Source organism: Lygodium microphyllum, chromosome 19 (assembly GCF_053477565.2).
Source record: "Lygodium microphyllum isolate KBCC chromosome 19, Lygodium_microphyllum_v1.1.10, whole genome shotgun sequence".
Classification (NCBI taxonomy): domain Eukaryota; kingdom Viridiplantae; phylum Streptophyta; class Polypodiopsida; order Schizaeales; family Lygodiaceae; genus Lygodium; species Lygodium microphyllum.
Genome location: NC_141153.1, coordinates 80,472,504 through 80,487,150, shown reverse-complemented (window position 1 = coordinate 80,487,150; position 14,647 = coordinate 80,472,504). Strand labels below are relative to the sequence as shown.

Sequence of the window (14,647 nt, the reverse complement as noted above, 5' to 3'; positions counted from 1 at the left end):
TTCTCCCTCCCATTCTCCTCCTCCAATTTGCTACACCGGTACCATGGTGTCTCCATCGATAGATTGCCCTTCTACTGGGTGCTACTATTGCAGCACGAATGGTCATCCCATTGAAGACTATCATCGACCTTTGCTCCCTATCCCTTCGGAGTATATGCATCCTCCACTAGGCACTCCTTGTGCCACCTCTCCTTTTTGGGCCACAGAGCTCGTTCTGCATCGGCTATCAGAGTATTATGCTCAAGCCAATAAGCCGCAACCGATGCGCACTAAGTTCTTTCGAGCACATGGAGACTCTAAGACCTTATGAGGCGATAAGCCCTCCTAGAGACCATTCCACTGCGCGGAGGTTTTTCCCACCCACTTCCAGGTACAGTGGCTTCCACGGCCCACATCTCCTCCACAGTCCACTCTCCTGAGAGCCCATGACTGTTCCCCATCCTTGGCTCATCTTGAGCCTCCTTCTTCCTCACCCTCTTTCACTTAGGTTCGAGAGGCCACTTCTGGGTGCTTTTCGGCTGCTTCTTTTGAGCCCTAGATACCTTCTTCAGCACAACCGGTGGCACTTCCTTGGTCATCAAATGCTTCGTAGTCTGTGAGCCATGAGTGGTTGGATTCTCTTTCTCTCTCAGACTGGGATTCAAAGGGGGATTTTCTTACTTCGCCCTCGGAGGGGAACTTCCAATTTTTCTTCAGCTTTAGAGGGGGTTCCTACTTCTTTTCCTTCCAATTCAGAGAGGGACCCTATGTGCCATGAAGTTCTTCACATACCACCACCTTTCACTTTGGAGGAGTGGCTCTCCTTTGAGCAGTCATTTCCTCTACTCATACCCAGGATCTAGAGGATCTACCTAGATCGAGGCCCTTGGGTCTTTAGCAGCGACTTGGTGGCTAGGCCTTTGTATTCCTTCCAGCATGAAGTCATGGAGCTAGTGGCTTCTCTCTCGAGGTTGAGTTTCGGGTTCTACAACTCATCTAGTCTCTTGACTATCTTCAAAGGTCTCCTTTCAAGTGGTATTCTCAAATTACAGGGTGGATCTTCTTCGTCCCTTGGTCAGCATGGAGTCAACTCCCGAGATCGAGTATGGGCATATCCTTATGGTTCTCGGCACCACTCAAAGACCGACATTCCCCCCTTTGCATTGCATGATTTCATAATCTTTGTACTAGGGTGCTTGGGCAAGTGAACAATTTTTCCACGAGGGACACTGTCCAAGTGGCACCTACTGCATGAGCATTCTTCAGCATGTAGCATTGCATCTCCACCTCACTCTTCTCGTTCCCCTTTTTGGGCGTGAGAGGGGATGTTGAGAAACCCTTCACCCTTCACCTGCAGTTTGCGTTTTTGCGTTTTGCATTTAGGGTTTGTGTTTAGGGTTTGCAACCCCAAAAAGGGGCGCCACCCTAGACTGATTGCCTATTTATAGGCCACTCTCTCATTCATTCCTTATGGCTGATCCTTTAGTCCGTCACTCCCACTCTCTCTTCATTAGTCTTTTGATACTCTCTCTCCTCTCCTACCACCATCTCCATACTCTCCTGGTGTCAGCATCCACCCTATCTGGCATCATCCTCCACCCTTTTGGCGGCTCCACCTTCTTGTGTTTGACTGCCAGGGAGGTTCCTCACCATCTGAGGTCTCTCTCCAGTAGGCGTCACCTTCATCAGAGGCAGTTGCACCTTGCATTTGATTCCTGGCTGCTTCCCATCCTTTTGACGTCACTCCACAGCTGGCATTTCACTCCTAGAGGCTGTCTTTATCTGCGTTTTTAGCATCTGGCTCATCCTCACCACGTGATGTCACTCCCAGTAGTTGGTGTCACCTCATCAGGCTTGTGTTTGCAGACGGAGGATTCATCGGCTATCTCCCTGCTTGTAGGTACCACTCTTCATCCCTGTGTTTGTAGATTCAGAGGCTCCTCACCCTTTGACGGTAGTCTCCTTGCTCCAAGCGATACCTCCTCATCCTACGTTTGCAGACTCAGAGGCTTCTCCAGTAGTCTTCTTGCACTCTAGGACTTCCTTTGTGCTACGGCACCCTTGTATCAGATTCACTTCATCAGCATGATTCATCTTTCATCATCTTCTGTGTTTCTTTTCTTTCTCTATGTTTGCCGTACACATTGTGTTTTCCCTTGCAAATCCTACTCTCTCTTTGGTCACTTGGTCATTTTGACAAGGGCTGCGACAAGCTTTGACGGGTCAACGTAGGTGACACATTGTGACGGGCTGCGATTGGCGCGACAAGTTAGCTTTGACCAAACAGGCCACAGGTCATGACTTTGCAGCCAATTCTTTGCCTTTTTTTTTTTCAATTTCTCAAATTCCTTCCTCTCCCACTGACGGGTGTTCTCATGCCTATGCATAGTGTGCAATCTTGACCCGAAAAATTGGGGCTTTTCTTAGATTTGGGGATTTCAATGTAGGACAAGGAAATCTGACTCAGAAATTGCAAATTTGGTGCACATTGGCTTGAGAAATTTGGGACTTTTCACATTTTAGTGAAAATTTTCAAATTCACTGAAATTTGTGCAGGATGGATCCAAGAAAATTGGGGCTTTTGCAGAATTTCATTAATTTGTGCAAGAATTGCATGGTATATGTACTTGGGTACATGTATTGATGCAATCAGGTGGATTTCCTTTTGAAAATTTGGGGCTTTTGATCGAAATTGTCAAATTTGTGCCCAAGAATGCTTTTGGAGCAGAAATTGCAGTCAAATTTTGGGGATTTCACATGTAATTGATGCATTGGCCTATAAATGCGGCTGTAATTGCTTGTGGAGTGCAGTAGCAGACACTCTCTAATTCTGAAAATCAATTTGCAGATCTGAAATTTCTGAAATTTCTTGATTTTCACTGCTGGTTGGTACTTGCAGTATACCATGGTCATTCGTGTGACATTTGGGCTTGCATTTGTTGACTTTTGAGTCAATTTAGTGCTGCAAATCATGGCTGGAAATAGTGATAGTAGCAATCTTTTGCATATCAAGAAGCTTGAGGGTGCACACAATTTTGCAATATGGCAAAAATAGTGCTACAATGTCTTGGTGTAGAAGAAACAGGTGAAGCCCATCAAAGCGAAGGGAATGAAACCAACAGGTATGGAACAAGAAGAGTGGGATGATTTGGATGAGATTGCACGCTCTACCATTGAGCTTTCAGTGTCAGACAACTTGCTCTTTAACATTGAGAAGCTGAAATCAACATATGTAATGTGGCAAAGACTTGAAGAATTGTATGCTCAGAAAAGTGCAGCCAGTAAGGTTTATTGGTTGAAATAGTTGATGGACTTTTGCATGAAGGAAGGTACAGCTATGTTTGTACATTTGAACGAGTACAATCCAATTTTCAGTCAGCTGATTGCTTTGGATTTTCATATTGACGATGAGTTCAAGGCTACTTTCTTGCTATGCTCTTTGCTTGAAAGTTGGGATATTTTCATGACAGTTTTGAGTAACTCAAATGCCCAACAATTATATTCTGATGTGGAGAGTTCTTTACTGATGAAAGAACTCAACATGCAAAATAATTCAACAAACAAGTCTTCTAATGCATTGCACACTAGGGGCATATTTAAGCAAAAGGGCAGTTTCGAAAATAGAGTGCGCAGCAAGTCTCGTGGAAAAAATGTGAAGTGTCATCATTGTGGTAAGAAAAGACACTACGAACGGGACTATTTGGAATTGAAGAAAGAGAGGCAAAAACAAAAACATTGAAGATAACAAGGCTGAGAAAAAGGATAGCCAGCCTGCAAAGAAGAGTAGTGTGAAGATAAAGGAAGTAAATGTAGTCACTCATGAGAATGATAGTGACGATGATGTACTTTTTGCTTCTTCTTTGAGTGCACATGCATTGATTGTAGATTCTGAGGATGACATTCATACTTGGATACTTGATTCAAGTGTGTCTTTTCATGTTATACCACATCATGAGTGGTTTTTGACTACAATGGTGGTGTACGTGGTGTTGTCTACTTGGGGGATAACTATGCATGTAAAATTGTAGGCATTGGCAGTGTGAAATTGGAATTTCGGCATGGGTCCATGTTTGTTTTGCATAATGTGAGGCATGTATCTCAGCTTAAGAAGAGCTTGATAAGCATATGGCAGCTAGATGATGATGAAGGCTATTACACCACCTTTAGGAATAGCAAATGGAAAATTTATAAGGGCTCTCTCATTATTGCCAAGGGCTCCAAAAGTGATACTTTGTATCCTTTGCATGTATCTAGCATGCGTGATCATGTAGTTGCCGTAATCGAGCAGCCAAGTGTTTCTTTGTGGCATAGCCGGTTGGGACACACGAGTCAAACTGGAATGAAAGTGCTTTCTCGTTTGGGTTATTTGCTGTCAATGAGGTATGCTGATTTTGAACAATGTGATCATTGTATTTATGGTAAGCATGCTCAAACGTCACATAAAAAATCTTTCTCTAAAGTCTTCACCCTTAGAGTTGGTATACTCCAATGTATGTTAGATGCTAGGGTTATCTCTAGGGGAAAGAAGTATTTCATTACTTTTGTTCATGATGCTACATGCAAAGTATGGGTTTATCTGATCTGTCATAAAGACAAGGCCTTGGATAAATTGAAAAAATTCTTGGCACTTATTGAAAATTAGACCAACAAGACATTAAAGTGTCTTCGCTTTGACAATGGTGGGGAATATGTGTCCAAAGCCTTTCAAGACTTTTGTGACATCAAAGGGATTAAAAGGCAACTCACTACCCCTCACAATCCACCCTAAAATGGTGTTACATAGCATATGAATAGGACCATTCAAGACAGGGTGTGTATCATGTTGTCACATGCGTCTTTACCTCATGGATTTTGGGCAGAGGTTGTTATGATAGTTGTACACTTGATTAAGTGGTTACCAAATAGGTCTTTTGGGGGGGCGGGGGATCCCTCAAGAAGTGTGGTTGGGCAAGCCACCTTCGTATGCTCACTTGAGAGTATTTGGTTTCGAGGCATTTGTGCACATTCGCAAGGAAAAATGCAGCAAACTTGAGCCAAAGTCTTGCAAATGTATTTTCTTAGGATATGGTGATGAAGGTGAAATGGGGTATAGGTTATGGGATCCCGAAAAAAGGAAAATTGTATACAACAATGATATTATTTTCCACGAAGATTGCATGCACAAACAACTTAGTAGCAAATACCTGCTGTAAATGCCCTAAAAATGCAGGGAATAATACTGAAAATGATCAACAAGATATTGCCCATGATGTACCACAAATTTAGCAAAAAAAAATGCCGTTGGAACAACTAGAACCAGCTGTACAGCATGCTAAACCTGCAGAACAGCAAGCTGTTAATGCATATTTGTAGGTTGAACAGCTAGCAAATCTTGATCATTGGATCCGTAGGTCGACCATAATGCCAAGACAGCCGTATAGGTTTGTTCCTGGTGTCAATTATGTGGCTGATTATGTTGTGTTGACAGATTGTGGTGAGCTATCATACTTCAAGGAAGCAATGGACAGAAAAGACAGCAAGAAATGGCATAAGGCTATGCTGTCAGAGTTGGAATCTCTTATGAAAAATGGCACCTGGGATTTGGTGCATTTTCCTAAAGGGCAAAAAGTGCTACCATGCAAATGGGTTTACAAAATGAAAGTCACTTTTGGCTCTTTGCCAAGATACAAGGCACAATTGGTTGCTAAAGGGTACAAGTAAGAACATGGAATTGATTTTGATGAATTTTTTTCTTCTGTAGTTAAAACGACTACTTTGCAAACCATTTTGGGCTTGGTTGCATCTGAAGATATGGAACTAACAACTTTCTTACCTGGTAATCTGCACGAGGAGATCTATATGCAGTAGCCTGAGGGTTTTGCTGCAAAGGGGAAAGAGCACATGGTATGTAAACTCAACAAGAGTTTGTATGGGTTGAAACAAGTACTACGAGAATGGTATCATAAATTTGATACATTTATGCAATCTCAAGGATTCCATAGATCTCAAGTGCATAAAGGATTTGTGTATTTGCTTTGGGAAGCAGAAGTCATTTGTTGTTGGCTTCACGGATGCAGACTATGTTGGTCATCTTGACTGCAGGAAGTCTACTTCAGGATACATGTTCACATTCACAGGGGGAGTAGTCTCTTGGATATCTAGGTTGCAAGAGTGTGTTCCGTTGTCTACTACAGAGGCAAAGTATGCAGCTTCCATTGAGGCATGGAAGGAGGCTTTATGGCTTTCACGTTTGGTGAGAGAGCTTGGTATTATAGAGGTTCCTATCCTCCAATGTGATAGTCAGAGTGCTATCATGCTAGCATAGAATCCTGTCTTTTATGCAAAGACAACGCACATATAGGTGAAGAATCATTTTATGAGGGATGTATTTGATAGCAAGAGCATTGAGCTTGTCAAGATACATACAAATGATAACCCTGTTGACCTTCTCATGAAGGGTCTTCCAGCAGAACGGTTTGCTCATTGCCACTAGATGATGGGGGTTGGATAGTATATGTGTATTTCAGCTTTGTACATACATAGACTTAGCTGATTCTTTCCTCTACCTTTAGGCACGTTGCCTTTAGGTGGGAGGTTGTTAGGAATAAGGGCTCATTGTGTCTTTTATGGTGTTCGGGTGTGTACGCACCCTTACACATGTACTTTAAATATATGATCAAAAACCTAAAGTGGTACACTTGTCATTGTATCCACACATTGAGTGTCGTGCTCTCACTCTCTTTTTTACTCTCTACTCTACTCTCACTCCCTCTCTCATTGTGCATATCTCAGCTGCACTTTGTCTTGATCATCGTGCACACTTGTCATCAATTATTTCTACAGCACTTGGTTTATTGTTTGGATTGACTACCATTTGTTAAAATACCATTGTGGTCACATCGATCTCCGTGGCTACAAGGCAAGATGGATGGAGCTTATGCAAGAATTTGACTTCGAGATTCAACATAGAAAGGGTGCAACTAATAATGTAGTTGCCAATGCTCTCAATCAAATACCCGAAGTTAATGTCTTGTCCTTTTCCGAAATCTTGATTGATTAATATCTTTCTCTCAAAAGGGTGTTGCCAAAATGATCTTCACTTTGGTAAGATTTGGTAACTAGTTCAAGAGGAATCTAGTAGCCTAGGAAGCTTTGGCGATTCCGACGTCCAAAAGCTGGCTATTGAGAGAAAGATGGTGGAAAAGTATTCCATTCGAAATGGATTACTTTTTAAACAAGGCAAAGTGTGTCTCCCTAATAATTGGGATATCCACAAGAAAATTTCATATGAGTGTCACGATGCATCGAGTATTGGATACCTTGGTATACACCGGCCTTTGGCCTTAGTTACTTGCTACTTTTATTGGTCGCATATTAAGATTATCAGTGAGTCTTATGTGTGTAAGTACCCACAGTGTTAGGTTAATAAAGCTGAACAACATAGATAGACAAAAATGTTATATTCTCTCTATAGATTATTGATAGAAAGCGGAGTAGCGTTTCTATGGATTTTGTAGTAGGATTGCCTCGTATGAATTAAGGTCATGATGCAATCTAGGTTGTAGTCGATTGATTGACGACGATCGTGAAAAGCTACGAGTTGGCTGGTCTCTTTGTGAAACATCTTTATAGACTTTATGGTTTGCTCGATGAAATATTAAGTGACTAGGGTCCTAAGTTCGCTAGCCATTTCTAACAAACCGTATTTCAAAAGATGTAAACTCAATTGTCCATGTTGTCCTTGGAGCATTGGAAATCGATGCACATACCGAAAGGACAAATCAAACCATGGAGGATACGTTGCATGCATATGTTTCCTGTAGCTTATAGGCAATTTGATTGGAAGCATTATCTTCCTTAGATTGAGTTTGCTTATAATAGTGCTAAGCATTCAACTACAGGTTACGGTCCATTTATGCTAATGTATGGCTATGAGCCGAAATTGATTGCCACAGAGCTTAGGAGGGAGGGGTAAAAATGTAATCCATAGTAAACTTTTTGCACAATATGCATGAGATGTTAATGATTGCTATTAAAGTATTAAAATGGCTCAAGATCGTGCCATGTTTTATACTAACCAACTATTAGCAGTCATGTTTGTCATGCATTGTCATCTCCTACCTGTGAGTCTCAATTTGAGTCAGAGGACTTTAGGAGCTTTGACTCGTCTATCACTTGTTTTGACGGAGGAGGTAGCTCATTCTAGAGCACTCAACTTATTGCATTTAGTGCATTTTCTCCTCTAGTCGGGATTTTATGTGCATTTCCCAAGGCAACTTTTGCATTCTTCAGTCTGCCTCACTTGCCGGACATTGTCCACCCTTCTCGGGATTTTTTTGAGCATTTTTGGCATTTTTACCAACATTAAATGCTAGTCAGACATATTTTTGGCCTCAAATTTCAGGTCGACCAGTTTTTGGGTTTTTGGCTATTTATAGCCATTTCCCACTTGGCAGTCAGTTGGATTATCATCTTCCCTCCTTCCTTGGCAGGTGCACACTTCGACTTTGTCATCTTCCTCCGTCTTGAGTGCTGCCGTCATCATCAGCCTGATTTGGTGCCCTCACTGACACTCCGAGCTGCGTGCAGGGACTGATCAGTCCACACCTTTGTATTTCACATTCATTTCAGTCAGTGCAGTATTTCTTCCTTCATTTTCTGCTTTCTTTGTGCACTCTCACACCAACATCATACTCCTCGAGAGCTCCAGGAGGGGATGTGGGTTCACCTTAAAGTCCCAAAGGACTTTGATTCAATGACTACCGGCAAGTGCTATAAATTGTCTTTGAGGTATTGTGGTTCTTTCTAGATTACAAAGAAGATAAATAGTGTTTCCTATGAGTTGGATTTATCTTCAGAAATCGAAGTTCACCTTGTGTTCCACATTACAAGGTGAACTGATTGTTCTGATTGAGGTGGTCTTGTGGCTCGAGGACACCGTTTAATATTTTCCACTTGAAACCGAATTGATTCTTGACCTTAGGACTAAAACGATCCTGTGAGATCATTTATCTTGAGTATATGGTCAAGTGGAAAAATTGCCCAAAGGTAGAGACTTTTTGGAAGTTGGTACGTTCGTTGAAGAGTCATTTTCCTCACTTCGTTCCTGAGGATAGCAATTATTCATAAGAGGGAAGTGTTATGTCCTTGGACATCCGGATGGGCGCTAGTAGCATTGGTCACACTGGTCATGAAGTGACTTAGTGCAAATGCACTGAGGACACTTTGGGGTTAGGGCAGCCGAGTTCTATTTACAGGACTCAAGGCCCTATATGTGCACATTCAGCCATGCGCACAGGTTCACCATCAGTTAGTGGCTGTTGTGCCATTATTGAGATAGGCACTGGTGTGCTTAGAGCATGATCAAATGAAATGTTTGTGGCCAGCGGGATTGGTGGGCAGGCATAACTGGCAGCTGATGAACAGCCCCTTCTCCCACAAAAGGGTTATGTACTTGATGAGACCTCTTGCAGCAATACTCCAATGAGGTTGTATGCAGACTTATTTAAAGGCCACATAACAGCTCATCAAGAACTTTGTTTCCATTGTGCTTCTCACAGTTTCTCAGGCACACAGTCCTTGTCTGTTACACATCCTCTTGCATTGAGCCTACGAGACAATTTTTGAGGTGAATTATAATCCCAGTTCACAAAAGGTTCCTCATCTTTCAATATGGACCCAAGATGTACCAATACCCAAGATGCTGGCTAGATATTTGTTGAAATCTGATGCTACAAGCTTGTAAATGTGCAAGTAACTGTCAAGTGCTGTATCTGCTTTTCATGTTGTTCAACCTCCTCGGGCTTTGCAGTGCTACATCCAATGTGGAAGGCAATGACAAACCGTTTTACATGCCAAAGCTGTTTTTCTCTTTACCTTTTTCTTAGTCTTTACATTGCAGTTTCAGTTTTTTGAAGTGATTACTGCAGTCTGCAAGAGAGTTTTGTATTGCAGATTCCAAGTAGATGCCTATTAACGTGGGAGGCCTTTCCCGATGAGACGGATGTTTACAAGGATTCCAGACATCTTTCTGACTTTTGCCTTGATTCAATTGGAGAGTTTGCAGACTATTTGACATATTTGAGAAGAACATAGTACTTGCATTGGAATGCATGTTGGATTTCAGGCAGCGCAGGCTGCATCATCTATGGTGTTTTTATACATGCATAAAATGGTCAGGTGTCTTTGGAACAAAATATCAAACAAGAAGCTCAACGTAAATGGGTAGCTACCCTTTACCAGTTTGCACATGCACCAGCCAGCTTGCCTTCTGGTGCTTATGTGACATGGGATGATAATGCATCTTATGTTTGCTGAATAAGTATCATGCCCAGGTATTGTTAAGAGTTGTGATTGTGTCATGCACCATAGAGGTTGATTGTATATCAGAATTGCTTACAATCTCAAGTAACTTGAGAAGTTTTCTTTTATGTGGGTCTTGACACTTTCCTTTGTTTTGAAAATTTGTTGATCAATTCTCACCATCAATACTCCATCCTTATTATAGAATGCTTGTTGTGTTTCAGGATTTTCTCTGTTTCTTGCACTAGTAATCAGCCGATTGCATTGTCAGCTACATCAGATATCTTCACTTAAACTGAGTATTGAGGCACTCAAAAAGCAATCGAAGGCCATGGAAAATGAATACCTGCGCCTCAAGACAGAACAAAGTCTACCGGTAGAGAAAGAAACATTAGCACAGAAGGAGATTGTCTCTCTTAAGGATCTTGTTGCAGATTTGCGTACAAAGATGGAAAAATTGCAGTTGGAGTCATTGGAAAAAGACAAGCAGGCAAAAACTGCAGAGGCAAGGGTAATAGCCCTTCAGAAACAATCAGAAGGTTTCCTTCTGGAATATGACCGCCTATTAGAGGACAATCAAAATCTCCGAAGCCAGCTGACTTCATTAGACCGCAGGCTATCTCGTTCAGACAGCAAAAAGCATGCATAATCATGTGTACAACCTTTGCTGGAAACCTTTCTGTGCAGTGATTTTGTGAAAATTTGCAGTATATGGTGTTTGTGAGCCAATAGTGCTGTTTGCACTTTTTCAATGAGGTTTCGGGCAGGAAAATGGAAGCTCTGGCATTGAAACTGATCACTCTCATGCACACCTTTAGCAATGCCTTTCCTGCTAAAGAGATGCAACAGTTTCGAAGGCTTATTTTATGTGGATTTTGTGTCCTTCAGAACATGGGTGTCTGTGGATGTGTGATCACTCTGGAGCGTTCCGGTTTGGATATGGCTGGACCATTGAATGCAAAATTTTCCTCTTATGTTAAGCTCAAAGAACTCCCTTACATCATATGCATTTATCTTGTGTCAGATAATGGATGAAAATAGAATATTGATCTTAGTAGTGAATATTTGGCAGTCTGTAGCAGTCAGAGTGCTGGTTGGAGAGAGCCTTGAAAGCTTGTGTCAGATAATGGGTGAAAATAGAATATTGATCTTAGTAGTGAATAGTTGGCTGTCTGTAGCAGTCATAGAGTGATGGTTGGAGAGATCCTCGAATGAGAGTATATGGCTCAAGAAAAGGATCAGTGCACTTAGTAGCCTATCCTCGTGTCCTTCAGAGAAGAGCTCAGTATCTCTTCCCTGCTAAAATACCTCAACATTAATATAAGCTTTGCAAATATTTGAAATTGAGAATTGGTTGCACATACATGGTTTCAAACATAGGTGGAGAGTATTACATCATTGGCTCACTTTGTTATGGCTGGGAAAGACGGCACTTGGGATACTTGGGAATATTTCCCTTAAGCAAATATCTGGTAGGGTTTTGCAAAAGTTGCACACACTGTGACCCTTTGTTTGATGGTAATCACGGCCTACATTCGATCTTTTCTCCTGATTGTTATCCATTGTTGTGTATTTACAAGGTCTCCTACATATAGGCAGTCATATCTGCAAGCATATTTGCAAAAGCCATGGGCGTTGAGCAATTACTCATACATGTTTGACAGGCTATTGCAAGAGGTGCACACATACTGTGACTCTTTGTTTGATGGTAATCATGGCCTACATTCAATCTTCTCTCTCAATCTTTATTTATCATTGTGAATTTGCAAGGTCTCCTGCATCTAAGATGGAATACCTGCAAGCATATTCACAAAAGCTATGGGCATTGGGCAATTGCTCATACACGTTTGTTGTTTGGAAAATTCCCTAGGAAAAAATCAGTCATTTTCCACAAGGCTAATCATAAAACCAAAATGATTATGGATGCACTTCAAATGGACACGAGACAAGTGTAGGAAGGGAATTCAATGGTCTTGTGTTGTATACTTTGCAAACTCAATTCCCTTGTAGGCATATGCGATGTTGTCATAATTTTATTGCCTCAGTATACAATTGTACTTGCTTGTCATTTAAAAAACATGAAGTCTATTCACCAATTTTTTGTTGCAACCTTGAATAATAATGGCATTAGAATTATGGGGATTCAATAGAAAACCTTCACAGACATTTGCACTTTTAGAAGGTACTTTTGTAAATCGGCCCGAGATGTAAGGATGTACTATACGTATCCTTTTGTCATAATGTCCATTTGTGTTATAGGCATCCAATTAGGTCCAAATCAAGCACTTGTTTTTTGAAATAAATAATTTTGCTATACTTGACATCGGCATTTCACTTGAGCTATGCTTCATTAATCATAATGCCTTGCAATAGGTTCCAAAAACAAGTGAGTGCAAGCCCATTCGATTATGGTGAATTATGTTTTATTGTTGAATGCAATTGATTGTCAAGTATAGTCATTGGGAGGGACTTTGCCAAAGCTAGAAACTCGTTTGAGTACATTATCAAAACATAAGGTAACATGTCCTTTGCCATACGAATCATAGTGGAGCATGTGGCTTGCAAAATCATCACTAAAGAAAATAGCATTGTTAGAGGGGGGTTGTATTATTGGTCAGTTGTAGCTATGGGAAGGCAGCAATATCTTGCCATAGAGCTAAGGTGAATCCAAAACCTTAGAAATAGAAAATGTTCTAGCTTATGTTTCGTTTGTGTTCTCATTTCCTTGCTAATCTCATGACATTGCTATTGAACATTTTGGAGTGAACTTTGCATTAGATAAAGTTTCTTGCAATTTTGAAGCTATTTGAAATATTCTAAATATTGGAGTACATGTTTCTTGCAATTTTGAAGTTGTTTGCATTAGATAAAGTTTCTTGCAATTTTGAAGTTGTTTGAAATATTCTAAATATTGGAGTACATGTTTGCCTATTGTACTTACTATATCACGATTTGTATCTCTTCTACAAATTGAAGCTATCATCATATGTTTTGGTATGCAATGGTCAATAAGATACTGGCTTTGCATGATATACATATATAGGCTTATTTGGAAAAGTTAGCTTGTAAAGCAATGAGCCACTATTTCGTTAGGAGAATTTGGAACACATTTGGGGTTCTATAATAAATTGTTAATGTCGTAGGTTTCCTCATCTCTAAAATGCAAAAGAAAAGTGAAAAGATGTGTTGACTACAATAAACGATATGATAGAAGAATCAATAAATACTTGCATATTTCAAAGAGGGATTAGCCACCTCTAAATAAATTATACCTTTTTTGAGCATTTAATATACAAGGAAAAAAGGAAGGATTAGCTCGACTCCTTACACTAGGGTTGCATGCAACCATACCATCGAAGATATTGACAATGGATGATTCTAATCATCTCCACATAAATTTGAAGAGAATGATGTGCTTGTGTGAAAACAAAAAGGGGGTCCAAAAATAGGTGACATAAGAAAAGAAAAAATGATGATAAGTACACATTATATCGGCATATGGTGTGGTGGAAGGATATATAAAATAATTGGACACAAAATCCACTCAATTTATTAGTAGAATAACCATATTGAATTTTGTGGATGATGGTAACAAGGTAAGCTTGATTTTCTATTGCACAAATGTTCAAATGCCTTACTAGAGAGAGGTGGAAAATTGATTGCAATAGATTCTTGAATGCTATCCATTAGAAGAGTAACAACAAAGGAAAATAGAAGAGCAAAAAAGACCCAAGAAAAAGCTAAAGAGAGCAAGACAAAGCTAATGTATAAAAAAACAAAACAAGCATGTTGTCATAATGTCCTCTCAACTAAGCAAATGAAAAGTTAGTATCAAGTAACATTGTAAAATACAAGATTAATTAGAAGAGGACATTAATCCCCACTCGTTGTACATAAAAACGAAGTTGATGGAAATGGTGCTTTGGAAGATGAGAGTGCATCCAACCTTGAAGGAATAGAGGATTAAACATCTGCCATTGTCAATGCTGTCAGAAGTATGGAAGCTTAGAAGGCCAAATCAATCAACAAAAAGCCCATATTAGCTAGTGCTTTCATATTGAATGAGTTTTGGAAGTCAAAGGGTAAACCTGGTGTATGATTCTTGCAACAACATTTTTATTGCTTAACATCAAAGAAGAAAAGAAGAGTTTTATGACTTAACATTCAAGAAGCATTAAAGATGTCTCAAGTTTTCTATTAAGTTGGATTAATGTGAAATTGTCCTAGAAAAAATACAAAATGTGTCGCTATCACTTTTATGAATAGAGCATTTGATCCATCAAGTACAAATAAAAACTTGAAGTCTTATAGTATCCAATCACAAAATTGCATTTATTGGCTAGATTATCTTTATAAATTTATAAATATTTTATATTTATGTTTTATT

At 40.2% G+C, this 14,647-nt stretch overlaps 1 protein-coding gene across 1 annotated transcript in view; it reads left to right on the top strand.

The window, feature by feature from the left end:
* LOC148020084 (uncharacterized) overlaps positions 1–11,779 on the top strand; it is a 48,380-nt gene extending 36,601 nt beyond the window's left edge. The window contains exon 2 of the mRNA XM_087700372.1: positions 10,485–11,779. Coding sequence (XP_087556498.1) covers positions 10,485–10,909 — 425 coding nt within the window. The 3' untranslated portion in view covers positions 10,910–11,779. The remainder of the gene's footprint in view (positions 1–10,484) is intronic.
* The last annotated feature ends 2,868 nt before the right edge of the window (positions 11,780–14,647 follow it).